Genomic DNA, 25,141 nt, shown 5'->3' with positions numbered 1-25,141 from the left:
TTTAGTTTTTAAATCTAATTTTTTTTAAAAAAAAATGAATAAAAATAATTTTAAAAAGCCACATGGAAAATAAAAATCATTTAAATTGTCATGTCCACGCCACGCCAGTATTTTCCATTAGTAAGTTTGACGGTGTTAACTTTAGGACTTAATTAAACTAATTTGACAAGTTTTAGGACTTGATTACATTTTTTGCAAGTTTTATGACTCAATTGCATTTTCTTAACAAGTTTTAGGACTTCTATTTCACTTATCCTAATAATATATAGAAGAGAAATAATTGTGTGATAATCTTTAATTTATTGTGAAAATAACAGTCTATTAGATTATAAAAAATCAAATAACAAATAATTGTAAACTGTTATGCTAGCAAAATCTTATATGGAGACACTGGAATGGAATGTCCCATGATTTGTACCACACTTATCTTTTTCCTCTTCCGAACTTCATCATTTCCATAATTTCTCCATCTATACATCCAGTAGAAGTTCTACAACGTGGAAGGGCAGTAATATGAATTATGTCAGTTGAATGAAATTGAAAGTCAGCCTTTTCCTCCTGTTGATTTACAGAGAATGATCCTACAACTTCCATAACATTGATATGAACTATTATCCTCTAAGTTGCTCGATTTACACAAAGAGAGAAGCGTCCATTTCATTAAAATTCTGTTAGAAATTGCGTTTTTGCAAAAGAAATGCAAACAGTTCAATATAAACCCAAGTCGTCGTATAAGATAATGACATGGACTTCGATTGGTGCTTGCGGGTTTTGCACTGCAAAACTTGGCCATACATAAATTCCACAAACATGAGGTTGGGCCAGCAGCTCCTCCTCCCACAAAGTCACCAAAAAAAAAAAAAAAAACCAAGTTCCTCAATATCTTCATATCACTCTTTAACTTTAATTTAATTGTGGGTCCCCGCATATTTTATTCCTTAATCTTCGAGTTTTTAGCCTGATGTCTTCCCAATCCAATATGCACATATTCTAACCTTATCCTAGATTGTTCGATGATGGGATACAATTATAACTTGGTGGGTTTTCATCTAGCTAATAAATTAAAAGTATGATTTTGAAATATATAACTGCCTCTTCAATTATTTGGGGCATATGCCTGTTACAATGCAAGCCTTAACTCCACCAATCCAATCAATGCTAATGAAATGCGACCGGCCAGGAACGTCTTCGACTATAAGCACAAAAGTCTAAAGAGATTATCTTAAATTTGACTTTTTGGGAGATTGTCGATTTGGAGTCAATTCGAAGGGATGTTGCTGGATAATATTAAAATAAACAGACTGATGTTTACGTTTACAGAGATGGTAAGTAAAATTATGTACACATGATATGCATGGTACACTGATGATATAGAACAATAATTGATTACGTTCACTATCATTCCTTTCCTTGCTCACTATAAATGCCCTTTGTCCATTCTTAAGAATCCACTCAAAACCAACTTCCAAAGTTTAAACAAATGCACCTAAGCCAAAGACTTGAAGCCTGATGCGGCGTGCAGTATAGCTTTCCTTTTCAATTTCATCATCGTTCATGGCGGGACATGATAGTGTGAAAGTGCTTGTTTTAATTAGCCTGTTGTTAATTATAGACAATGCTTATGTATGCTTGTGCAGAAACGGAAACTCATCCTCCATTTGCTTTGAAGAAGAAAGGAATGCTCTGCTGCAACTAAGACAGAGTCTCTCAGAGCTATCTCACTTCCTTTCTTCTTGGAACGGTGAAGATTGCTGTCGATGGATCGGAGTGACGTGCAACGGAGCAAATGGACACGTGGTCAAGTTCCAAATCTCATCAGTAATTGAATCTCCATTCCCACCGAGAGAAGAAGTCTGGTTTTCATCAGAATATAAAGAAACCTTATTATTAAATTACGCAGAATATGGAGTATTCCGGTTTTGGCCATTCGATGAATACTCGTTTAACTCGCCCCCACCTGCTATTTCAATAGCTGGTGAACTAACCCCTTCTTTGCTCAACTTGAGATATTTGAGCTACCTAGACTTGAGCGGGGTTTTTTTCGAACATCCGGGCTTGCCCAAATTCATCGGCTCCATGAAGCAGTTGAGGTACCTTGACTTGTCAGACTCTTTCGATTTTGCAATTGTTCCTCATGAATGGGGAAATCTCACCGAGTTGGAAGTCCTCGATCTCCACTGTTTTTATGGCGCGGGTTTTGTTGATGACTTTCGGTGGCTTTCACATCTTCAGGCGTTAAAGTACCTCGACATGAGTGGAATACATGTTAACAAATCTAACAAATCTGGAGACCTCATGCAGGTGATCAGTGCACTCCCATCTTTATCCCATTTGAGCCTATCAAATTGTTGGCTTTATAACTTTCACCCGTCTTTTGATTTTTTGGCCAATTCTAGTACTCTTCATCTTGAGTACCTTGATCTTTCACGGAATTATTTGGTGTCCCCAACCCAAGCATTCCATTTCAGAAGATGACTTCTCTTGAGTATCTCGATCTTTCATGGAATTTTTTGTGGACTCCATCCCAAGCATTCCATTTCAGAACATGACTTCTCTTGAGTACCTCGATCTTTCAACGAATTCGTTGGAGGGCCCCATCCCAAGAATTCCATTTCAAAACATGACTTCTCTCCGGCACCTTCATCTTTTGTCAAACTATTTCAACTCTTCAATACCAAGGTGGTTCGATAACTTGAGAAATCTTGTCGATCTCAATCTTGCATACAATTCATTGCAAAGCATTGAAGGAGGGTTGTTCTCCTTCTTAAAGGAACATCCGTTCCTCGAGTCACTATATTTGAATGGTAACGAACTTCATGAGGAGATATTTTCAGTGGAGGGAAGTTCTTGGGGGCTTATCGGGAAAAACTTCAAGCAACTGGTGATAAGTAATAATTTTCTTCAGGGGGCTTTGCCAGATTGGCTGTTTCACTTGAAAAACCTAACGGTACTTGACCTATCTTATAATAAATTACATGGAACCATACCATCACCATATGATTGGTTATGCTTGAGATTACTTCTTCTTTCTGGTAATCAATTAACAGGGAATATTCCCTATGCATTTGGAAGATTGCAAGTCTTATCGATTTTAGATCTCAGTAACAATCTTCTAAATGGTACTATTCCACAGAGTCTTGGACAACTTCAATATCTTTCCTCTTTAAATCTTTCAGCAAATTCCTTGGGAGGAACAGTTTCCGAAAACCACTTCTCCAACCTCTCGAAGCTACTTTTCTTAGATATCAGCAACAACCATTTAGCTATCAAGGTGGATTCTAACTGGATACCACCTTTCAATCTCCAGTACATGTGGATGGGGTCTTGCAAGTTTGGAATAGAATTTCCGCGATGGATAAAACGCAAGCCCATCTCATGGAGATAGATTTGTCCAATGCCTCCATTTCAGGATCTCTCCCAGATTGGTTAGGTCTCATGTCATTATACAACTTGAGACTCTCTCACAATCAAATAAATGGATCTCTGTTGAAATTTCCTTATCTGTCTTTGCTAGATCTCTCTCACAACTTTATTTCAGGACCAATTCCACAAGATATTGGCCTAGTGATGCCTACTTGATCACCTTGAATCTGAATGATAATCACTTAAGTGGTCCAATACCCACCTCAATATGCAGATGGACTTTTTGTATGAGTTGCACCTTGGAATGAATGAATTAGTTGGTGAAATTCCTGCATGTTGGAAGAAGAACTGGTTGGTGAACCTTGATTTATCATCCAATAAGTTGTATGGAGTCATACCAAACTCTTTGGGAAATCTAGATGGGCTTAAGTCATTACACTTGAACAACAACAATCTCCATGGAGAAATTCCCGTGACTCTGAACCATTGTAGATACTTGCAGATATTGGATCTTGGAGAAAACAAAATCTCAGGAAGTGTTCCACATTGGATTGGAACAAGTTTTCGGTTTCTATAGATTGTTAGACTGCGAGAAAACATGTTCAATGGAAGCATTCCTTCACAACTATGCTTCCTCTCTACATTGCAAATATTGGACATGGCAGTCAACAATCTGACAGGAACAATTCCAAATTGTCTTGGCTATATGAAAGGTATGAAACTGAACAAAAGCATAGACGAAGGCAACTCACTCTCTCCTGCTTATGTGTCTGCACCTCCCAATGTTGGGCCAACAGCGGCCATCACTCCAGCGGAGTGGACTCAAGAGCATGTGGAGTAGGTTGTGAAGGGGATGGATCTTGACTACACGACACTTGATCTACATCTTATGGTGAATTTAGATCTCTCAAGCAACAAATTGGTTGGGCAGATTCCAGGAGAGCTTACCTTGCTCTCCGGATTGCGAGGCTTGAACTTATCGTGCAACTTTCTTTATGGACGCATCCCGACTATGATTGGAGACATGAGATTGCTTGAGTCACTTGATCTTTCAAATAATCACCTTTCTGGAACAATCCCACAAAGCTTTTCTGCATTCATATCACTGAGCAAACTAAACTTGTCACACAACAACTTGATGGGGCCAATTCCAAAAGGAAATCAAATCCAGACACTTGATGATCCTTCCATTTATGCCAACAATCCTCTACTTTGTGGTAATCCTCTACAAAAGAAATGCCCCGAAGTAGAGGCCCCTCAAGCACCAGAAGAAGTTGCCAATGAAGAAGGTAAGCTTGAAAAGGTAATGTTCTACATGGTAATAATGCTTGGGTTTGCGACTGGGTTTTGGGGAGTTGTTGGCAGTTTGGTGTACAAGAAGAACTGGAGACCGGTGTACTTCAACTTTGTGGATCGTAAAGCAGATATGGTGTACGTGACTGTTGCAGTGAAAGCGGCCAAGTTGAGGAGGAGATTGAGAAGAGTGTAACAGGCTTGTTATCTACATCAATTAGTCCAATGCTTTATTGATCTCGTGAAGTTCTTGTTTCCTTATTCAAGCAGAATCGTCTTTGTAGTTGGTCTATTTCTCCTTATCAGTAGTAACTGATAGTTTTTTCTTTAATTTCAACCTTGTTCCAGCAAGCTGTTAATGGAACGGCTTGGAAAGTGCAAATCATGTCATTTTGTAATTTGGTGTTGCTCAGCAATCTAGCAGTACTCCGTGTCATTATACTTTAACTATTTTGGTTGTCAATGATGTGAAATTATGTTGGCAAATTTCATTTTGTCCTGTTTATGCTTTTGCTTAATTACATGTTGAGGGCAATACAAAATTAGGACTTGAAATTATTAATGGCATAGGGCCTGCCGATGTTCAATATATTCCTTTCCTAAGATTATGTTTCCTTTCTCAATTTCGAGACATGGGAAAAAAATTTGCATGAACTCCAAATCACAATGAAGGACTTTGTGAAATGTGAAGAAACAACTCTTCTCAAAGTGAATACATTGTGAATTCGAATATTGGTAAATTCGTTATAAAGTGAAAGCTTACTAACCATACTTGTAATATTTGAGAAATATTGTTACTTTTCAGGTTGTTGGAAAATTCTATAGGGGATTGTATGTACACTGACCAATTTATAACATTTTAAAGATGTTTGTTATTTACTAATTTATTGGAATATCGTCAAATTCAATATATTTAGTAATTTACTAAACCATACTAGTAAAATTTGAAATTAACTGATAACTTGCTAACATTTTGATAAGTTAGTAATTTTTATCTTTTTTTATTATAAAAATATGTACAAGTGTACTTACTAAACTAGAGGTTAATAGTTTATCAACACGGTGACCCCAACCCCAAACACCAAACTCCCCCCACCCAAAAAAAAAAAAACCGGGGGGCCTCGGGGGGATCCCAATCGGTTCGGATTGTTTCTTGGGTTGCATTTACTTGGGCCCGCGTAATCTTTTTATGAAAAGTTCAGGACAGTTCTAGCTATTGGGCTACAAAATGTCGAATCCCGAAGATACATACATCGGCCCAAATTTCAAAAAAAAAAATTATAAGACTTAAGAAAAAAAAATCTAATCTGATTTTTGTGCTTTCCTCTCTCACCTTAATTGTGTTCCCTGCTTTGATCTAAGACCCCCTTGTGCTTGTGCACTCACTCATTGACCAATACACGTTGGTAAATAACCTTAAAAAGTGATTGGCTAATCTAATCAAAGAAATAATTCATAATTCGATATTGACATTTGTAACTTTAAAACATTGACACATTTTTTATAATGTTAACTTTCTGCATGGGTGTTTAAAATCTGGAATTAGATTTGAAAATCAGACTTTGCTACGATTTAAATAGACAATAGGCACTGTCTTGAGTACCTGAATCACTACGTTTGCTCACAACTTTTGATATCACACATGATTCCACATATCAATTCTTTTACGATTTAAAATGTTGTAGGTGCGCCGTCAATCCAGTATCTGCCATCATAAATGGTGCTGGTCTGGACAAATTGAAATGGGCCTCAACAACAACGGGCCCCTAATATTTTGGATCGCGAGGACGCGTGGGGAAGCGGCCGGTGAACGATTGCTTGGGGATGCATTTCTCCCTTCGTCCTTAAGACCTGAGGCACTTCTGATTTTCTAGCAGTGTCTTCCAGCCACTGCGAGCTTCTAACAAGACTCGATCTTTTGATTTCTTTGTTCTGTTGTTGACGAAATAGCGATGGCGAATGTTTACGAATTGAGTGTGAGGCTTCCATCGAAGTTCCTTTTGTGTGAGGCTTCAAGTTTTAATATAAGATACTATAGTTGATACATGTGTCTTGTAAATCTTTTATCAAAGTTAATATTTTCGAAAATCGAGATTTTATGTCAAAAATTAGCATATAGGCTCGCTATAAATGATCAAATGGACGGTTGTCCAGAAAATGATGAGATTAACAAATTGCAGCTTTTGCCAGAAACAATTACACCTCATTGCACTTAGTAAAATCATCAGTTGTAAAATTCGCCCACATTTATCTAATCAATAATCAATCTCCCATGCGCTGTACACACCAAAAAACAGGTTAATAGTAAGACGTTTGACTATTAACTTGAAATCTCCCATGCACTGTACTCCATCGTTGAAATCCAATCGATTCCCATCCCATATATTGATAATTTGTCACCATTCACTTAAAACATTTGACTACACCTTGTCTTATATGTGTGAAGCTGCTTGTCACAATCTCTCATAAGATCGACCTTACCCTTGTGCTTGTATACCACGGCAGATTATTTAGAGAGGTTGCTTTTCTTTAGGACTTTGCTAGGGAATATTCTGAAAAGGAAAGTCACCGCCCATGCCCATCCATCCATCCATCGCACCTCTCCATTTAAAATGACACTTCACTTGATGGGATGTAATAAAATCATAGCCTCTTGTGTTGTCATCTAGCCGATAAATTCAAAGTGTGATTTTGGAAACTAATTGCCTCATCAATTGTTTTGGGGCAGATGCATGTCGCCATCAATCCAAGTATGGTAATTGAATACAACTTTGCGAGACCGTTCATGAATGTGAGCACAAAAGTTTAAAGAGATGATGTCGACTTTGAATTCTTTTAAAGACGTACGACTTGGGAGTCAAGTCATCCCGATGCTGCTAGATAGTTTCTTAATGAAGAACACTTATTATGTGTGAGAAGAAAGCTCATAAATAGTATAAAATAACCTTGGGCTCTTTGCCTACTGAACACTTCTACCGTTACCGTATATCATCAATTATCAGCCATTGCATGACACCAGTCAAGAAAAATGTTAACTAAATAACAAATTTTAGTCATTATTGATAATAGTATAGGTATATTATTGTACATTTAAAACTTCCTACATTCATCACCCTCTTAGTGAAGCTTTATCCGATCCACTTAAACTGGACAATTTTTCGTGTGTATAAAGGAATTAATTGCGCTATTGAAAATAGTATGTCGAAATATATATTTAGCTAGAAAAAATTCTGAAACTCTTAAAATATCGTACAATATATGAGATTGGTGGGGGTTCTCCATTTATTGAAATTCAATTGATTCTCATCCCATATATTACTAATTTGTCAACATTGACTTAACACATTGGATACCGTCTTAAATGTGTGAAGTTACATGTCGCAATCTCTCCTAAAATCTACCTTACCCTTGTGCTTGTATGGTGCGGAAGGGTATTCGCTTTTTCTAGGGACAAGTGGGATGTTCTTTTTATCATGAGCTTGGTGGGGGTTCTCCATTTATTGAAATATATTACTAATTTGTCAACATTGACTTAACACATTGGACTATACCGTCTTAAATGTGTGAAGTTACAAGTCGCAATCTCTCCTAAAATCTACCTTACCCTTGTGCTTGTTGGTGCAGAAGGGTATTCGCTTTTTCTAGGGACAAGTGGGTTGTTCTTTTTATCATGAGCGGTGCAGGAATCTTTCCACATCGACCCTATTTTATATTCCAGTGAACTACACTCTAGCTAGGTATTGTTCATGACACAAAAGCTTCGCTCAAATCAAGGGCATGAAAAATTTCTGGAGAATAATACATCATACGGTTTCTTGGCTTAAGCAATGCCATGGTTCGAAAGAACTACAGAAAAATCGACAAAGAATCATCGATGTTGCCGATTCTTGAAGAACTTGTAGAGACCCATTATATTTGGAAACAAGAAAGAAGAAAACCGAGCGAACACATTTAATCTCAAGCCTGCAATGTTTGATTAATTCGAGATATACTCATGATTTTAATGAATTAGTAGGATTACCGCATAAACATTCATCGAAGATAATGACTATTATATTCCGATTCATCATCAAGATGTCTTTTCTTTTTGGAAGTTGGACCTAATATTAGTTTTTATGTACGGGTTAAATAGGACCCTTGGAAACATAATGATCTAGTAAGCGCAATTCAAATTGAGTTAGAGAAAAAACTTTAATGCAGTTTTTCACAGTAGACTAAAACTAGATTCTCTAGTTACTGATCAGTTCACAGGTTGGATTGAGATATACGAAGGGTTTCCATCCATGTTGTGATAGGCTTGGGACACAGAAATCCAAATGTATCTTTCCTCTCAGGCACATGCTTTGGTTGGGAGCTTGTGATCTAATTTGGCTTAGGTCAATTTAAGCAAACCATTTTCAATCTGGTCTAGCACAAATCTGATCCAGTTAATTCATTTGACAAGTTTACCTCTTTCAAACTCATGGACAATGCTGTTAGCTGGGTTCACTCCTATGTAGAGGAAGCTCAATGAGTTGCAAGCCCAAAAAGGGCTTGAGCCCATATAATATGTTATATGAGGAAATATGGTTTCTCATTATCATATAAAGAGTAGCGAGCGAGAAAAGGAAATAGTAACAAAGAGAAAAAGAAAGCAGAAAATGCTGGTTTGAGGCAATATTTGATTTACATCAAGCTGGCGTCGGAGGTCAATTTGTGGTCCGATTGAGCTGAAATTTTGTCAGCATGTTCATGGCGCAATTTAATCGAATCTGAACGGTTTGATTTTCGTTTGAAGCTCCATACATCAGGTTTTTCGTGGATTGATCAAACCTGCGTTTTTGGTCAGATTTATCCTTGATCTCTTGTGAAGTTCATGTGTATTGCCAAGAATTATGTTCTTGAGATGTTTGCTGCTATGTACCTCTAGTATTTGCTAGAGAAGAACAATTTTATTGATAGTGAAGATTTTCAAGTTGACTCCGGTCCCGTGGTTTTTTATCTCCTCACATCGAGGAGGTTTTCCACGTAAAAAATCGTCTTGTGTTCGCGTGCTTGGTATTTATTTTACTCTACTATATCAATTCCTATTAGGTTTACACAAGAGGGGAGATTATTTTATTCCGTTGCGTTGATTCGATATTGTTCGAATTATTACCGTTCTCCCATCAGAGTGGTATCAGAGCAATAGGTTATTACTTGATTTTTCTGCTTTGTGTTAAACAATGAAAACGAATACGAGTAGAATGGTTACACTGAATGGTTCGAATTATCATATCTGGAAAGGGAAGATGGAAGATCTTTTATATGTGAAAGATTTTTATTTGTCTGTATTTGCTGAGGAGAAACCGTAGAATAAAGCGCCGAATGGTCTATATTTCATCGTCAAGTGTGTGGTTATATCAGGGCAAGTGGGTAGATGATAATGTTTTAAACCATATTATTGAGGAAACACATGCACTCAGTTTATGGGATAAGCTCGAACAGTTATATGCTCGAAAGACTAGGAATAATAAGTTATTTTTGATAAAATAGATGATGGCTCTAAGATATCATGATGGTACTCGTTTGACTGATCATTTAAATTATTTTCAAGGAATTATAAATCAGTTGGCTGCGATGGGAATCAAGTTTGATGATGAGATACAAGCACTATGGTTGCTTGGTACTTTGCCGGACTCATGGGAGACGTTCCGAACATCTTTGTCTAATTCTACCCCGGATGGTACAATTACCATGGATTTAGCCAAGAGTAATATTTTGAATGAAGAGATGAGAAGGAAGACACATGGATTGTCCTCTTCACATTATGATGCCTTGGTTGTTGAGAAAATGGGGAGAAGTGAGTCTTGAGGCCCGAGAAATAGAGATAAAAGTCGAGACAAAAGCAAAGGTAAGTATAATAAATTTGCTAATGTTGAGTGCCATTATTGTCATCAGAAATGACATATTTAGAGATTTTGTCGCCAGTTAAAAAGGGAGAAACAAAAGGAGAAAGGTAAAGAGAAGAAAAGTGATGATGACAGTGATGACAATCGTGTCGCTGCACTTAAAGAAGACTTTTTCACTATATTTGATGGTGATATGGTGAATTTTGTTTCTCATGAGACCAGTTGGGTAATTGATAGTGGTGCATCTGTTCATCCTACATCTCGTAGGGATTTCTTTACATCATATAGGTCAGGTGACTTCGGATCTGTGAAGATGGGAAACAATGGACTAGCTCAAGCTGTAGGCATTAGTGATGTGTGCCTAGAAACCAGCAATGGCACAAGGTTAGTATTGAATAATGTTAAACATATACCTGATATCTGCTTGAATTTGATTTCTACAGGCAAGTTGGATGATGAGGGGTATTGTAGCACATTCAATAATGGTCAATGGAAACTTACCAAAGGTTCTCTTGTTGTGGCTAGAGGTGAAAAATATTCTTCGTTATACATTATGCAGGCAAAGTTGTCCATAGACAAAATTAATGCAGTAGATAGCGAAGATGCAGCTGAATTAAAGAGGCTCAGTCACATCAGTGAGTAGGGTTTGTCAATATTGGCCAAGAAGAAGCTCCTTTCAGGATTGAAAAGTTCAGCGCTAAAGAAGTGTGCTCACTGTTTAGCAGGAAAACGAAACGAGTTGCATTTAAAAGCTCCCTCCTTCAAGAAAGTCGGGTATCTTTGGATTTAGTGCATTCGATGTTTGCGGTCCTATGAAAACAAAATCACTTGGTGGATCTCTTTATTTTGTTACCTTCATAGATGATTTTTCAAGGAAAATTTGGATTTATACCTTCAAAACTAAAAATCAAGTGTTAGATGCTTTTAAGCAATTTCAGGCTTCAGTTGAGAGACAGACTGGAAAGAAATTGAAATGCATCAGAATTGATAACGGGGGAGAGTATATTGGACCTTTTGATGAATACTGCAGACAACAAGGTATTCGACATCAAAAGACACCTCCCAAGACGCCTCAGTTAAATGGCTTAGCTGAGAGAATGAAGAGAACACTGGTTGAAAGGGTTGATGAAGAGCAGCAGGAAGTCAATGTTCCAAATAACGCACGTGTTCCTGAACATGTTGAAATAGATAATACTATTCCTGAACCAGAGGCTCAATTAGATGTTCCACTGAATGTTCCAGTCCGGAGATCCGTTAGAGACCGACGACCTTCCACCAGGTATTCTTAAGATGAGTATGTATTATTGACTGATGCAGATGAACCAGAGTGTTATGCAGAAGCAATAGAAGATGAGTACAAAAGCAATTGGTTCGATGCTATGTGAGATGAGATGCAGTCACTTTATGATAATCATACTTTTGAATTGGTGAAGTTACCTAAAGGTAAAAGAGCTTTGAAGAACAAGTGGGTATATAGGTTGAAGCAAGATGAACATACTTTACAACCACAATACAAAGCTAGATTGGTTGTTAAGGGATTTGGTCAGAGAAAGGGTATTGATTTTGATGACATATTTTCTCCGGTAGTGAAAATGTCTTCTATCCGTGTGGTATTAGGCTTGGCAGCTAGCCTAGATTTAGAAATTGAGCAAATGGATGTTAAAACGGCCTTCCTACATGGTGACTTGGAGGAAGAGATATACATGGAACAACCTGAGGGTTTCAAAGTGAAAGGGAAAGAGGATTATGTGTGCAAATTGAAGAAAAGTCTCTATGGCCTAAAACAAGCACCGAGACAGTGGTATAAGAAATTTGCGTCAATTATGACAAAACAGGGCTATAAGAAGACTTCCTCGGATAACTGTGTATTTGTCCAAATTTTTTTTTTTCTGATAATGACTTTATTATTCTCTTGCTTTATGTTGATGATATGCTGATTGTTGGCGGGAATGCTTCAAGAATTGAGTTATTGAAAAAAGCAGTTGAGCAAGTCTTTTGCCATGAAAGACTTGGGCTCGGCGAAGCAGATTCTTGGCATTAGAATTACCCGAGACGGAGATGCTAAAAAGTTATTTTTGTCGCAAGAGAAATATATCGAGAAGATCATTCAGAAATTTTACATGGACAAGGCTAAAGTGGTTAGTACTCCTCTTGCTGCCCACTTTAAGTTAAATATGATGCAAAGTCCTACGACTAATAAAGAGAAGAAAGATATGATATGGAAAGTATTCCATATGCTTTAGCTGTAGGAAGCTTAATGTATGCGATGGTATGTACACGCCTAGACTTGGCACATGCAGTTGGCGTTGTTAGTCGCTATTTGTCAAATCCAGGTAGAGAGCACTGGAATGCAATGAAGTGGTTATGAGGTATCTTCGGGGAACTTCAAATTTGAAACTTAGTTTCGGGACCGGGAAACTTGAGTTAGTTGGATACATAGATTCCGACTTGGCAGGAGATATTGATACTCGTAAATCTACTTATGGTTATTTGATTTCTTTTGCTGGTGGAGCTGTGTCATGGAAGTCAAGATTGCAGAAGTGTGTTGCACTTTCTACAACCGAAGCTGAATTTATTGCAGTGACTGAAGCTAGTAAAGAGATGCTATGGATGAAGAAGTTCTTAGAAGAACTTGGGTTCAAGCAAAAGAGGTATGTGCTATTTTGTGATAATCAAAGCGCAATTCATCTTGGTAAGAATTCATCTTTTCATTCTAGATCGAAACATATTGATGTTAGATATCATTGGATAAGGGATGTTCTAGATGAAAAGTTGTTGGAACTTGAGAAAATTCATACGGATCGGTATGGCTCGATATGATGACGAAGACTCTACCAAGAGAGAAGCTTGAACATTGCCGTTTGATAACGGGGATGGTGAATCCCTCCACATTGTCGTGAGGGGAGATTTGTTAGTGTTCACTCCTATGTGGAGGAAGCCCAATGAGTTGCAAGCCCAAAAAGGGCTTGAGCCCATATAATAAGTTATATGAGGAAATATGGTTTCTCATTATCTATATAAAGAGGTAGCAGAAAAAGGAAATAGTAACAAGAGAAAAGAGAAAGCAGAAAATCTGGAGTTTGGGGCAATATCGGTTTACATCAAGCTGGCGTCGGAGGTCGATTTGTGGTCCGATTGAGCTGAAATTTTGTCAGCATGTTCGTGGCGCAATTTAATCGAATCTGAACGGTTTGATTTTTCGTGGATTGATCAAACCTGCGTTTTTGGTCAGATTTATCCTTGATCTCTTGTGAAGTTCATGTGTATTGCCAAGAATTATGTTCTTGAGGTGTTTGCTGCTATGTACCTCTAGTATTTGCTAGAGAAGAACAATTTTATTGATAGTGAAGATTTTCAAGTGGACTCCGGTCCCGTGGTTTTTTATCTCCTCACATCGAGGAGGTTTTCCACGTAAAAAATCGTCTTGTGTTCGCGTGCTTGGTATTTATTTTACTCTACTATATCAATTCCTATTAGGTTTACACAAGAGGGGAGATTATTTTATTTCGCTGCGTTGATTCGATATGATTCGAATTATTACCGTTCTCCCATCAAATGCATCTTTTTGGCCTTCCAATCAATCTATACGGCTCTAGACATCACTAAGTAGTCCATATGTAAGACATTGATTGAATAATAACATCTTCTTGTTTCTCTTTACCTAGAGGCCAATTTGCTCTTCCTTGATTCCTTGCTGGAGCTGGATTTTTCTATCCTCAGTGTTGTCGAGTCAATCGTGGGTAATAGCACCGGTCGGCACTTATGACTTGCTCTACACGTACTTTATCCTCGCTTAGTTTTTCTGTCTCCCGCTCTATACTTTTCAAAAGTCCAAGTTACTTCCTTTTCTTTCGATCTTTGCTGTGGACAGTCAAACATTTTTCAATAAATGGCTTGAGATCTTTCCGAAGTACAAATACGGAGACTTCCATACTGCCGGAGAGGGCTATGTAGGTATTCGTGCTCAGTGGTAAGTGGCCATTTAATTGTAAAATGTAATTTTGAGTCTCTCGCGCGTAATAAACATTTACATCAGGACATTAGGACGCTGGACTGATCATATATCAAAGCAAAGGGATCGTGTGATCAATCATCAATCTAAAGAGAATATTGGCGAGATGATTAGCGTCGAATCTACATGTCAAAGCACATCCATTTTCACTATTGAACTGGACCAAACTATTGCTCTTTTCTCAAGAAATTTTTTTTAGCTTGGAAATACCTCTCTTGATAAGGCAATTGGACAACCCACAATGGTTGATTACTTGTGGAGTCACAGTTGATATCAAACATACACTATGACTAAGTTTATTTCGTGGAAATTAAATAATTTAGAAAATGTTATTCTATAAATGATCACTTATAATAATTAGTCAATGAAAACTATTTTTATCGTCAACAACGATTTATATTTAAATATTTCAATGGACGATGGAAATACTGTTTGTTTATTCACTTTTGTAAGAGTTTTAAACAATCATTTTTAGAAAAAATAATATTTTTTATGGGAGATCCATACAGGTGAGATAGCTCCAAAATTTATTCCTAGAGGCCAGAAAATGAACGCATAAGAAAGCCCGAGAACACTTTGATACTTATTAACCTCTGCTTTTCTCTGCAAGTGGTAGTATTTGATATACAGAGATGGGTTTGGATTCTTCTCGGATGGAGACGCTGTCACCTACTTGAAAAGAAAAGAGGTGCAAGAAGCTTTCCACATGGACCCCTCCTCCTATATTCTGATGAATTCCGCTTTAGACAGATGTTGTTCATGACATAAACCTCGGTTCAAATCATGGGCATGGGAAATTTCTGGAGGATAATTAATCATGTGAGATGGCTTATGCAAGTGACCCGGTTCAAACGAACCACAGAAAAAGGGATAAACAATCATCAGGGTGGCCGGTTCTTAAAGAACTCATGGACACCAATTTTGCAGATTTGGATACATAGGCAAGGTGTATTAGATTTAGAAACGAGGAAGGAGAAAACCACGCCAACTTATTCGATCTCGAGCTTGCAACACTTGATTAATACGAAACTGTAATACCAAGGAGAACGGAAATCTATGAAGAAGAAAAATAACGAGTAGCAATATATCTCGTTTGTCGATTATGCTTTTCCCCCAACCCAACCAAAGACCACAAGAAGGATTCAAACCGTAAGGCGGACAGGGTGATCTGCATACATCCGTGAAGATTAATTTGTCCATCCTTACCATATTTCGACTTAACTGATAAGATACATAAGCTAGTGGAAGCGGTAGCTCATCTCAAATCATGAATTTCTATTTTGATTTTTTCGAAATCGTATCAAAACCTACCATGAACCATACTAGCAACGTCACTAGTTGTGACCAGGGAACACCTCCTAGGAAATCGTGCGGAACATTAGGACACACTCGCTCAAATGATTTATCGAAACAATATTCGATATACATAAATGCGTGTGCTTGCCCTGATAATTTTGGATTTTGAGCTATTGCTACCTCTTTTGAATTGGAAACTCGCCTGAACTAGGGATGATGTCTCCATTCAGTTTTTGCTAGTAAGTCCTTCGATTTCGTGTGTTGGTGATTCCTGAGAATTTCATGTCCAAGGAAAAAGGACTGATGTGACCTGCTCACTTTTTGCCGCATATTCCTTGCTTGCAATGAACGTTTTCAGAAAGATCGACCGACCTCGAGTTGGACGTTGCGCACGTCGCTACATAAAGCTCGAATAATGATATGCCCCATAGAATCTCTTCCCACCTCCACCTCTCACCTCCCCACCTTCGAAGTTCCCTCTATCCAAGCTTCAAATCCTCATGGCTCAGGTCCATTCCAGCTTCATCTATTTCTCTCCATCCACGTTAACTTTCTCTTGAGCTCAGCTGCATGATCTCGTTTTCTTCACAGAACTGCATCTTGAAACCTCGAAATTCAACTGTTCTAAACTCCATCTTTTCCTTCCCGTTCTGAATTCATTGCTGCAGAAGGTGATACTGAAGGTGTTGACGATGGCAGACGACAAAACGAAGCAGAAGGCCATCGAAGCTGCTGCTGATATTTTCGGTATCGGAATTCATAACCCTTAATCTGTTCATTTTCAAGCTATTCTCTCACGCGAGGATTTATAATTACGTGAGAATCAGTTGCTGTTGCTGCAAATCCTGGGGCTGGTTTGCTTTGTCATCTGGTCATTTAATGAATTTACGTGGCTGACGGGTGCTTTCCATTATGCGCTGCGAGGAAAGGGGTGGACTCGATAGCGGCGGATTTGACGGATCAGAAGCTGACGGTGATAGGGTTGATGGACACGGTGGCGGTGGTGAAGAAGCTGAAGAAAGTGGGGAAGGTGGACATCATATCGGTAGGACCAGCGGTGGAGGAGAAGAAAGAGGAGAAGAAGGAAGAGAAGAAAGAGGACAAGAAAGAGGAAAAGAAGGAGGAGCCCCAAGTGGAGAAAAAAGAAGAAGCAAAAGTTGTGGAGAATAAATGAAGAAAAAAATGAGTGATCCTTGTTGGTCAATTGCATATCCCTAGAATTTTCCGTTCTCTCTTTTGTTTTGTTTTATTTTTGTTAATAGTATGCTCATGCAAGATAAGAATTCCATGTTGCAGCTTATTGAAATTTAGATGAATGGCATCTATTAAATTAAGGTATTGAATAACTTACTTCTACTATTGTTCGATCTTGAATTGAGTTCAACATCTTTTCTTATGAGAAATTTTGAATATCTTTGTCAAATTTCATCGATTTATTATTGTGTATATCCAAATCTTAAAACTCTAGATGAACTTGGAGTTTCTAGAAGTAGGAGTCGCAAAGTGATGAAATTGATCAAAAATGACTAGTACTTTTTAACTTTTCATTTTTTTTTTTTAAATTTTGCCAAATGCATTGTTTATCTTTTTGTTGATTTGAAGTGCTCGAAACCTTTTAAAATATTTAAAAACCAACTTATAAAGTCGTATAGTGTTCAAATATTCAAATAATGTTTATTACTTTTCTCAAAAGGAAAATTATACGCAAAACAAATTACATAGATGATTCTTATATTTTGGTTCAATTTGTATTATGGTTTATCCGTTTTAAACTTGTTCCGTGTATTGAATCCATGAATATAATAAATTCATAAACTAAATTGAATATTTATAGAAAAAAATTTAAGGACTATTTGAATAGACTAAAAGTCCCGCAATTATATTACATATTAAGATAAATTTAATGATCACATGGAATAAATCAAAAAGTTAGAGACCATATTAAATATCGGATTCAAGTTTAGAGATTATTTAAGCAATTATTTATTATATATAAAAGTAAGAAGTACAAAGAAATCAATCGCCCCGTAACCCGGTGAGCCACTCAGCTGAGTCAGGGGCTGCAACTCTGCGAACTCGCGGCTCGCCTTCCAGTATATAAAGCCCCCCCACCTCGGAAGCGCCAAATTCAAAATCTCCCTTCCAAGCCGTCCGTTAAAACCTCCCTCCCTCTTCTCCTCCTCCGTCTCTCCCAAACCTGAGAAACAAGATGCGAACTCGCTTCCTCAACATCCACTACTTCAGCGCCGAGCCTCCTCCTCCGCCGCCGCCGCCGCCGCCACCTCCGTCGTCGTCTCCGGCCCAAACCCTAACCTTCCTGGACCTCCCGGTCCCTCGCCTCCCCCTCGGCTCTCCCTCTCGCCTCGGAGCAGGACCTCCTCTGCTCCGGCTCCTCTCCGCGATCGGCGTCTCCCTCGAGCTCCACAGGCTGGAGATCGAGCCCGCCCTCTCGAGGTTCCTGACCGACGTCGTTCCTCAGTTCATTGACGACGCCGGAGGCGGAGAAGGTTGCGGACATGGAAGCGTCGAGGTATGTCGCTCTTCGGCCGTGTTTGATGCTTGAAGTAGTCGGTGATCACTCGTGATGCTTCGCCGGTGTTGGTTAGCTGCGTGAGGGTGAAACTGGAAATGTTGAGCGATCTATTAGGAGTTTGAGTTTGACATGTGATTGATTGGGAAAATGCTTGGAGATCGAGCTCTCGTTTTAATCTGTGGATTTCAGTTTGAATTTGGTGCGATCCTCGCCCTCTAAGGCGTTGCCTGTTTAGATTTTGCGTCAGGATTAGCTCTGAACTTGTGTGAATATGAAGACAGTTCATCGTCCACGAGGCATAGTAGTTTGACTTCAGTTGGTTTTGGTATTCCCTTGTTCAACGTTCCTTTCCTTTTTGGTTGGAAAAATGAAGAATTTGGAAATTATGATATGCGAGGAAAAGCTTATTGGCTCCGGCGCCTTTCATTATATCCACTTCTGGCTGGCGAATTAGCAGAGTTATTGGCAGTCGGTATTGCCTGGTTGAGTTCTGTCAAGCGGATTGTTCCTGTTTACTTGCAGAAAGAAGGAGAGCTAAGCTCCGGAGCGAAGGAAAGGTTGGGCTGCTGTTCAACTAGTAAGCCTGCAGCTAGGGAAGCTAAACTTTCCAAAGTATGAACTGATGCCAGAGAAATTTTTTTTTCACTCTTATCTTTTCAGAACTCCAGAAAAGTTTGTCTTTGTCTTCCTGATGTTATGTTAGTGCAACCATCAGATTAGCAGTGAAAACTTCGTCAATGAAAAGGGCGCACAAGGCATGGCAGCATTCCAGCTTGAGACACCGGAGCTGGGTAGTTGCTTGGTATGCTGAATATCGTTAGCAAGTTACAATGAATATACCAGAAGTGTGATGCCACAGTCCTATTTTTGTTCATTGTAATCCTCAGGAGAATTCTTACTTGCTTGAGGAAGAAGCAGTAGGCATCTTCTCTGAAGTTCTTGAAATTGAAAACAATGAGGTAGATTCCGGGCTTAACTTAGTTCGTAAGATCCTTCCATTTTATTTTTCCCCTGGAACTTGTTGCATTTAAGCTGAACTTTGTTCTTCAAACAGCAAGCATTAGTTTTGACCAGTAGATAATTTAAGAAAACTAGAGAAAAGTGGCAACTCTGATTCATCAAGGACATCCATTTTTATCAATCTTTGATGAGTGACCCTGTGGTTACATATTGCGATATGTTTCTCTTTCTACATGAAAAATATTGAGCCAGTTTATGAATGTTAGACCCTCCCAAATGATCATAGTCCATCGCTTAATTGATGATTGAGCATTTGCTTGTCCTTAAGAAGGCAAAGTCACTACTATCATCCAAGTCTGTATTTAGATATTTGCTAGGATAACCATCGGCAGCCACAACACCACAACAGCTGGTTGCTTTCAATTGTTTCGCCAAATGGTTGTCAGAACTTAACAAGATTCTGGTCCAAGACTGTAAGGCATTTGGTGGTTTGCTAGCAGATGGATCTTGATGACAAGCTTTCACTCAAAATAGATACTTATCGCTATATTTTTACTGACAGGATGCACCCAAGCTGAGCTTTTCAGTGAACTATATTTTGGAGGCTCAAGAAGTGGTCACTAAATTTGGAGACACAAGTATACAGTATCTCATAGAGCCGAAGGCTGTCTTTTGGGAAGATGATGCTTATGCTGTGGGCCAGTCGGACTTCCCATGTATCCAATTTCCTCTTTTAGAAGGGGAGGAGATTAGTTTGGAAGTTATGACCAGCACATCTGTGCAATATGAGCTTGTAAAGCTTCTTGACAAAGTCAAACCATTATATCTAAGTCAAAATGATGATTCTCCATTTGACACCAAAGAAATTTTGAACTTGCTTGAGAAGGACCTTTATGAATTTCCTTCACACCATTGTCTGTTTAAGGATTACCTTGAATCTGACTCTGTAATAGGAACCACTTTTCTGGAAATGGATTTTGTGAGCATTTTGGACAGACCTTGTCCACGAGGCAACTCACATTGTAAGGGACCATCAGACACAGATTATTTTTTGTCAATTAGCCCAGTTGTCTTCGAGGACTTTCAGATAGTTGACATTGGGACAGCTCTATTTAGTGAGGTCTTCAGCTTACAAGAAGTCCATGAACCTGAGTTCTGCAATGAAATGCTGCAGAAAAAGGTGAAGTTCAAGAATTATGAGGAATTGGTAATCAGTCGGGAACTGGCTCTTGTAGATGAGATGTTCAAATCACTGCCCATGCCAGTTCTCCCTGACTCTGTACTAGGAACATTGTCTGCAATTGTTGCAGAAGCCCTGATTGATTTGAAGTCACAGCCTCCATTGGCATCCGATGGGATCTATTTAAATTGGCATCTATTGGAGGAAGACAACTGCAGCTCTGCGATCAATTCCTTTTATCACAATATGGTAGGGGAGCTGAACAGGAGTTTTGACTTCGAATTAAGTATTGCCAATTATGGGAAAGTCATTCTTGACTTCATCCTTCTTGATCACAATCCTAGCAGGCCTAAATTTGAAGAAGGAAGTGGGCCATTGGACATGCTTTCTGACAGGGTCTCTTTGCTGAGGGAGGATGTGACTGAGGCTTCTTCCCGGACGTCTACTGATACTGAATACCAAAAGCCAGCAAGTCAAACACTGGTTTCTGAGTATGATTATGAGAGGGCTTCGTCACTATTTAAATCCATGTCACCATTTCATGACCTGGACTTCTTCTTGAATCCTTCGAAAGATAGAGCTGAAGAAAATAGTGTACCTGCAGGCAAGATTCCTGGTGAAATGAACAATATCCAGGCGGTCAAGGTTCCTGGTGATATTACTTGCAAGGTTTCAATTAGTAGCCCCGGGGCAGGAAATCCATCTTATGAGCCACCTGTTGTAGGATCGGGCCATATTGAGCTAGGGCTTGTTTCTTTTCCTGATGCGGTCATTATTGTGAACACACAAAATTCAAGTGAAGTAATGTTGGTGTCCAGAAGAAGCACATATCAAAAGATTCTGGCTATGGAGAAAGAAGGAATTCAAGTAATTGAGCGTGATACAACCCTCCCAGTTGATATTATAATCAGTGCTGCAGTTTGCCTGGTGTGGTATACTCACAAGAACATTGGCAGAAAAGCCTCTGGTTTCAGTGAAGGATCTTCAGTGTTAGCTTGTCATATTGAGAATATAGCAGCAAATATTCTTACAAACTTAAGCTTCGCTTTTAGGGCATGCATTCTGGTAAATATCATTCATTATTCCTTGTCGTTAGACCTTTCTCAACCGGTTGAAAAGGAAAATTATTTCCTCTAGAGACAAAAATTTTCATTTCTGTATTTTTCTGGATAATTAAAGCAGGAAAAAGTCTAGCGGTTGTAAAGAAACATGTGCAGTGATTACATTTATATTTCAGTAACAACTGCTGTTTCAGCTCCATCTCATGCTTTTACTTGAGATTTTCTGTGTCATGCTGAAGATGAACTTAAATTGTTTCTGCATGCAAGCACAGTGTGATGATGATTTGCTATAATATACTGTGCCCTGTGCATATTGTTATGAAGCCAATAGAAAGCATAAAACAACTGTATATTTGGTACTCTTAATGGGCTTTTGCATTGGGCCCCTCCCTTTTCATACTATTACTTTTCTTCTTTTGTAATGTTCGCTTAGCCAAGTTGGCAAAAGCATGCAACTTATGTCATTCCTTACAAGAAGTTAGTGCAGGTCTGTGATTTTATGATTTTCTCATTATCTTATTTCTAGCAGATATTTGAGGGGGAATCTGGCTTTCTTGCTTCGGTAATGGAATCTTCAGATGGACTTTATGCTGCGGCAGCTAGTCTGGGAATTGATTTACAACTCTTTTGCTCCTTTTCACCTGAGTTGACTGATGAGATCATATTGAAATCTATTGCTAAGGAAACTAGGATTATTAGGGGTCTTTATACTAAACTTCCTGAATCAGAGACACTGGCAGAATCTTTCCTGACCAAATTTCCTTCTGTCAATCCACTATCAGCTCACGCAATACTGTCTTCTGAAGGGATGCTCAGTGACTTTTTTGAATTATCTCATGAATGCAGAGTCACCACAGTCCAAAAATATCAAGTTCCTGACGAAAGTGTTTCTCTTTTTAGTGCTTTATGCCAATTTGGGGAACGTGAGGATTCTCGGTCTATAATGACAGACTGCTCTTCTTCAGTGTCATCAGGCCCTGACTCTAAACACTGCCATAGTAAGGTGGATTCTGGAGGGAAAAGATGTAAGTACGAGAAGCACCCTGACAAAGGTGATGTACCTGTGGACAACCTGCTGCATTTTCAGCCTTCAAAACTATGTAACAGCAGCTCCTCAAAATTTCCTGGGTTTACAAATATATATGATTCGACAATACTCAAAGATCTGGAGATACACAACAAGTTTAAAGAGCCCAATTCACGTGTTGATCATTTCCTAGGTCAAAAAAGAGGGATGGATGAGTCAACTACCACATATCCTCCTAGAGTCGGCAATCGATTTGATTCTGGGATCAAGAAAGGTGTTTTCTCCTCTAATGTGACTGAGCACCAAAGCCTAGCTCCTGATGATGATTTCCTTTATTGGTACACAGGAGCACACCTAGCTACAACGGACACCTTCGATTGGAAGGACATCAAGAACTCTGATATTGTTCATGAGGACACTAAAGGTGAAGCTATCAACCTTACCCATCCATCAATTGCTAATCCTTTGGAGTTTTCATTTTCATTGCCAGATCTGGAAAACAATGCCAGAGGTGGATCCAATCATGCAAGTAGATTTTCCTTCGATCGACACAATTATCCGACTTTCCCAACAGTTGCTGAGAGCGATTCTACTTCATTCATTCATAGCCCTGGGAATCACCAAAGGCAAAGTTTACAGGAAGAAACTGATTGCTTTTTATCTACGGAGCTAGTAAATGACAAAATGCCTACCGACAATCAGGACAAACTCTTTAAGGGGTTTTTGGATGGGAGATCCATGGAGAACTTACATGGTATACCAGCACAGGAGAACAGGGCAAGGTATAATGGAACACCACTTAGAAATGCCATTCACATGCCCCACTTGCAAAAAGGTTCACCCTGGACAATTGAGTTTCTGAACAGAATCCGGGAAAAGAGCAAGTTGTGGCAGCAATCCCTTCCATCCAGTGCATCTCCTTGTTATGGCAATACACGGACCAAATCAAATACAACAAAGAGAAGAAGTCCATCAATTCTTGAATTCTTTAAGTATCAAGGAGGTAGCACTGTCAGAAAAACACCTGAAGAGAAGAGGCAGAAGAGATCCACACAATCATTTGGTTCGTTCAAGAATGGAAAAGTGGCAGCATCTCTGGTTCCTTCATGGACTCCTGTGGATAAAAGAGCAAGACGGGTTTGTCTGAATTCCTTATTCGATCTTTCCAGTGCTTTCTACTAAAATTTCAAATAAATAGCTCATTTTAGTACAGAAACTTTCCTTTGTGACAAATGATGCTGAGAGCCAGACTAAGCTGGTTTGGGGTGATAAAGCCAGAGAAATTCACGACCACTGAACAATGTGCTTCTTGAGCTGATCAAAGGATAGAGAGTCAGGGTGAGTAATCTCTCTTTACAAGATAGCCTCACTTTTTGTGAAGATGGCGAGTTAACTGGATTCCTCGGATCATATCTAATTTTTACATAGTTTTTCACAGAACTGAAGAACCAAGAAAAATTTATGGGATTTTCCAGGCGATTTTTCATCAAGAAATTGTATACTTATAGGTGAGTTTCCATTAGGATTTATTTCCTCTATTAAGTCAGACTAGGCTTATGGCCGAAAAAATGTCAGACTAGGCTGGCAACTTCAGCTGCACAGATCAAACATTAACAAATTTTCTCTTTTATTAGTCAGGCAAATTCCTCTAGCATTTTGAATACAACTATCTAAGGAAATTAAAGTCATCACTGATGTATATAGTTTCTTGTATTGTTATTCAGTCGCTAATTCTGACAGTCAAGTAGCTGCACTGTGAATTGAAGGGCTTACTTTTGAAATCCAGATATGGTTTAAGGAAACCATGATTCTGCATTATATATGGATTTTTGGTTTGCGATGATGTGGTTTACTGCAAATGTAGACAAAAGCTTCATGACACAAATGTAGATTCGGCTAGTCATATTTACAAGGGTTGATGCAGATCTAAGTTTCTGCATTGTTTATGCATGCTATCTGCTAGTCAATTGTCATTTTGACTAGAAACTAAATTGTGGAATCTCTCAGAAAAAAAGGGTGAGGACCTGAAGACACTGAAGAATCTCTCTGAATATCCATCTTTCAGTGTTCTCAATCCTCATGTCCTGACTAAAGAAATTATCACCTTCTTTAACAGTAGAACCATCTTCTTGATTTCTCATTCTATTTAACTAGCCTTTAATAGTGTGTTACGCACGGTGCCTTTGAACTAATTTATATATATTGAAGTCAATTATATTATATCAATGGTTTTTCTCACTCTTTTTAAAATTTTCTTTAAATAAGTCTCGAGTCTTTTGCTTGAGATCTACATGACATTCAACACAACTTCATTTCACTTTTTGAACATCCATTCTATTAAAAAACACCAACACTTAATATACCTTGGCGAATTGCACACCTTCGCAAGCATTCTCTTGAAATGATTTTGAACTTGTGTGTATGCAAAAGAGGAAAGTATTAGGAGGATTGCATACCCTTTTACTAGGTCGACAAAATATGGTACGAGAATCAGCACATCGGTATCATGTTCAAGCTGAGTCAGGCTTGTTCAGACCATGACTCGA

General features: G+C 38.6%; 4 protein-coding genes across 4 annotated transcripts; all 4 read left to right on the top strand.

Moving 5' to 3' along the window:
* Positions 1–4,216: 4,216 nt before the first annotated feature.
* LOC120290059 (receptor-like protein EIX2) lies at positions 4,217–4,868 on the top strand. Its single transcript, XM_039305779.1, has one exon. It carries the CDS (start codon positions 4,217–4,219, stop codon positions 4,850–4,852), a length of 636 nt encoding a protein of 211 aa, XP_039161713.1. The 3' UTR covers positions 4,853–4,868.
* Positions 4,869–16,251: 11,383 nt separating this feature from the next.
* Positions 16,252–17,177, top strand: LOC120290027 (heavy metal-associated isoprenylated plant protein 39-like). The gene is made up of 3 exons (XM_039305683.1): positions 16,252–16,343; positions 16,503–16,581; positions 16,764–17,177. The coding sequence occupies exons 1-3, from the start codon at positions 16,335–16,337 to the stop codon at positions 17,006–17,008; spliced, it is 333 nt and encodes a 110-aa protein (XP_039161617.1). The 5' UTR covers positions 16,252–16,334; the 3' UTR covers positions 17,009–17,177.
* Positions 17,178–18,043: 866 nt separating this feature from the next.
* LOC104426970 (protein SHORTAGE IN CHIASMATA 1-like) lies at positions 18,044–21,701 on the top strand. The gene is made up of 6 exons (XM_039304660.1): positions 18,044–18,364; positions 18,890–18,979; positions 19,083–19,169; positions 19,255–19,326; positions 19,890–21,572; positions 21,690–21,701. The coding sequence occupies exons 1-6, from the start codon at positions 18,044–18,046 to the stop codon at positions 21,699–21,701; spliced, it is 2,265 nt and encodes a 754-aa protein (XP_039160594.1).
* A 402-nt stretch (positions 21,702–22,103) lies between these two features.
* LOC120289366 (protein SHORTAGE IN CHIASMATA 1-like) lies at positions 22,104–24,357 on the top strand. Its single transcript, XM_039304170.1, has 3 exons — positions 22,104–23,732; positions 23,809–23,933; positions 24,034–24,357. The coding sequence occupies exons 1-2, from the start codon at positions 22,134–22,136 to the stop codon at positions 23,890–23,892; spliced, it is 1,683 nt and encodes a 560-aa protein (XP_039160104.1). The 5' UTR covers positions 22,104–22,133; the 3' UTR covers positions 23,893–23,933; positions 24,034–24,357.
* Positions 24,358–25,141: the final 784 nt, after the last annotated feature.

This window comes from Eucalyptus grandis, chromosome 11 (assembly GCF_016545825.1).
Source record: "Eucalyptus grandis isolate ANBG69807.140 chromosome 11, ASM1654582v1, whole genome shotgun sequence".
Lineage (NCBI taxonomy): Eukaryota > Viridiplantae > Streptophyta > Magnoliopsida > Myrtales > Myrtaceae > Eucalyptus > Eucalyptus grandis.
Note: the sequence above shows the minus strand (reverse complement) of the source record. Positions and strands in the feature narration are given on the sequence as shown.

Excerpts from the sequence above, each read along its gene's own strand:
- LOC104426970 (XM_039304660.1), top strand. The coding sequence starts at position 18,044 with ATGCGAACTCGCTTCCTCAACATCCACTACTTCAGCGCCGAGCCTCCT. Across the intron at positions 18,980-19,082 it reads GGGAAGCTAAACTTTCCAAA|ATTAGCAGTGAAAACTTCGT; the intron begins GTATGAACTGAT and ends TGCAACCATCAG. Across the intron at positions 19,170-19,254 it reads CGGAGCTGGGTAGTTGCTTG|GAGAATTCTTACTTGCTTGA; the intron begins GTATGCTGAATA and ends TGTAATCCTCAG.
- LOC120290027 (XM_039305683.1), top strand. Across the intron at positions 16,582-16,763 it reads AGCTGCTGCTGATATTTTCG|GGGTGGACTCGATAGCGGCG; the intron begins GTATCGGAATTC and ends CTGCGAGGAAAG.
- LOC120290059 (XM_039305779.1), top strand. The coding sequence starts at position 4,217 with ATGGATCTTGACTACACGACACTTGATCTACATCTTATGGTGAATTTA.
- LOC120289366 (XM_039304170.1), top strand. The coding sequence starts at position 22,134 with ATGGAATCTTCAGATGGACTTTATGCTGCGGCAGCTAGTCTGGGAATT. Across the intron at positions 23,733-23,808 it reads TGGATAAAAGAGCAAGACGG|AAACTTTCCTTTGTGACAAA; the intron begins GTTTGTCTGAAT and ends ATTTTAGTACAG.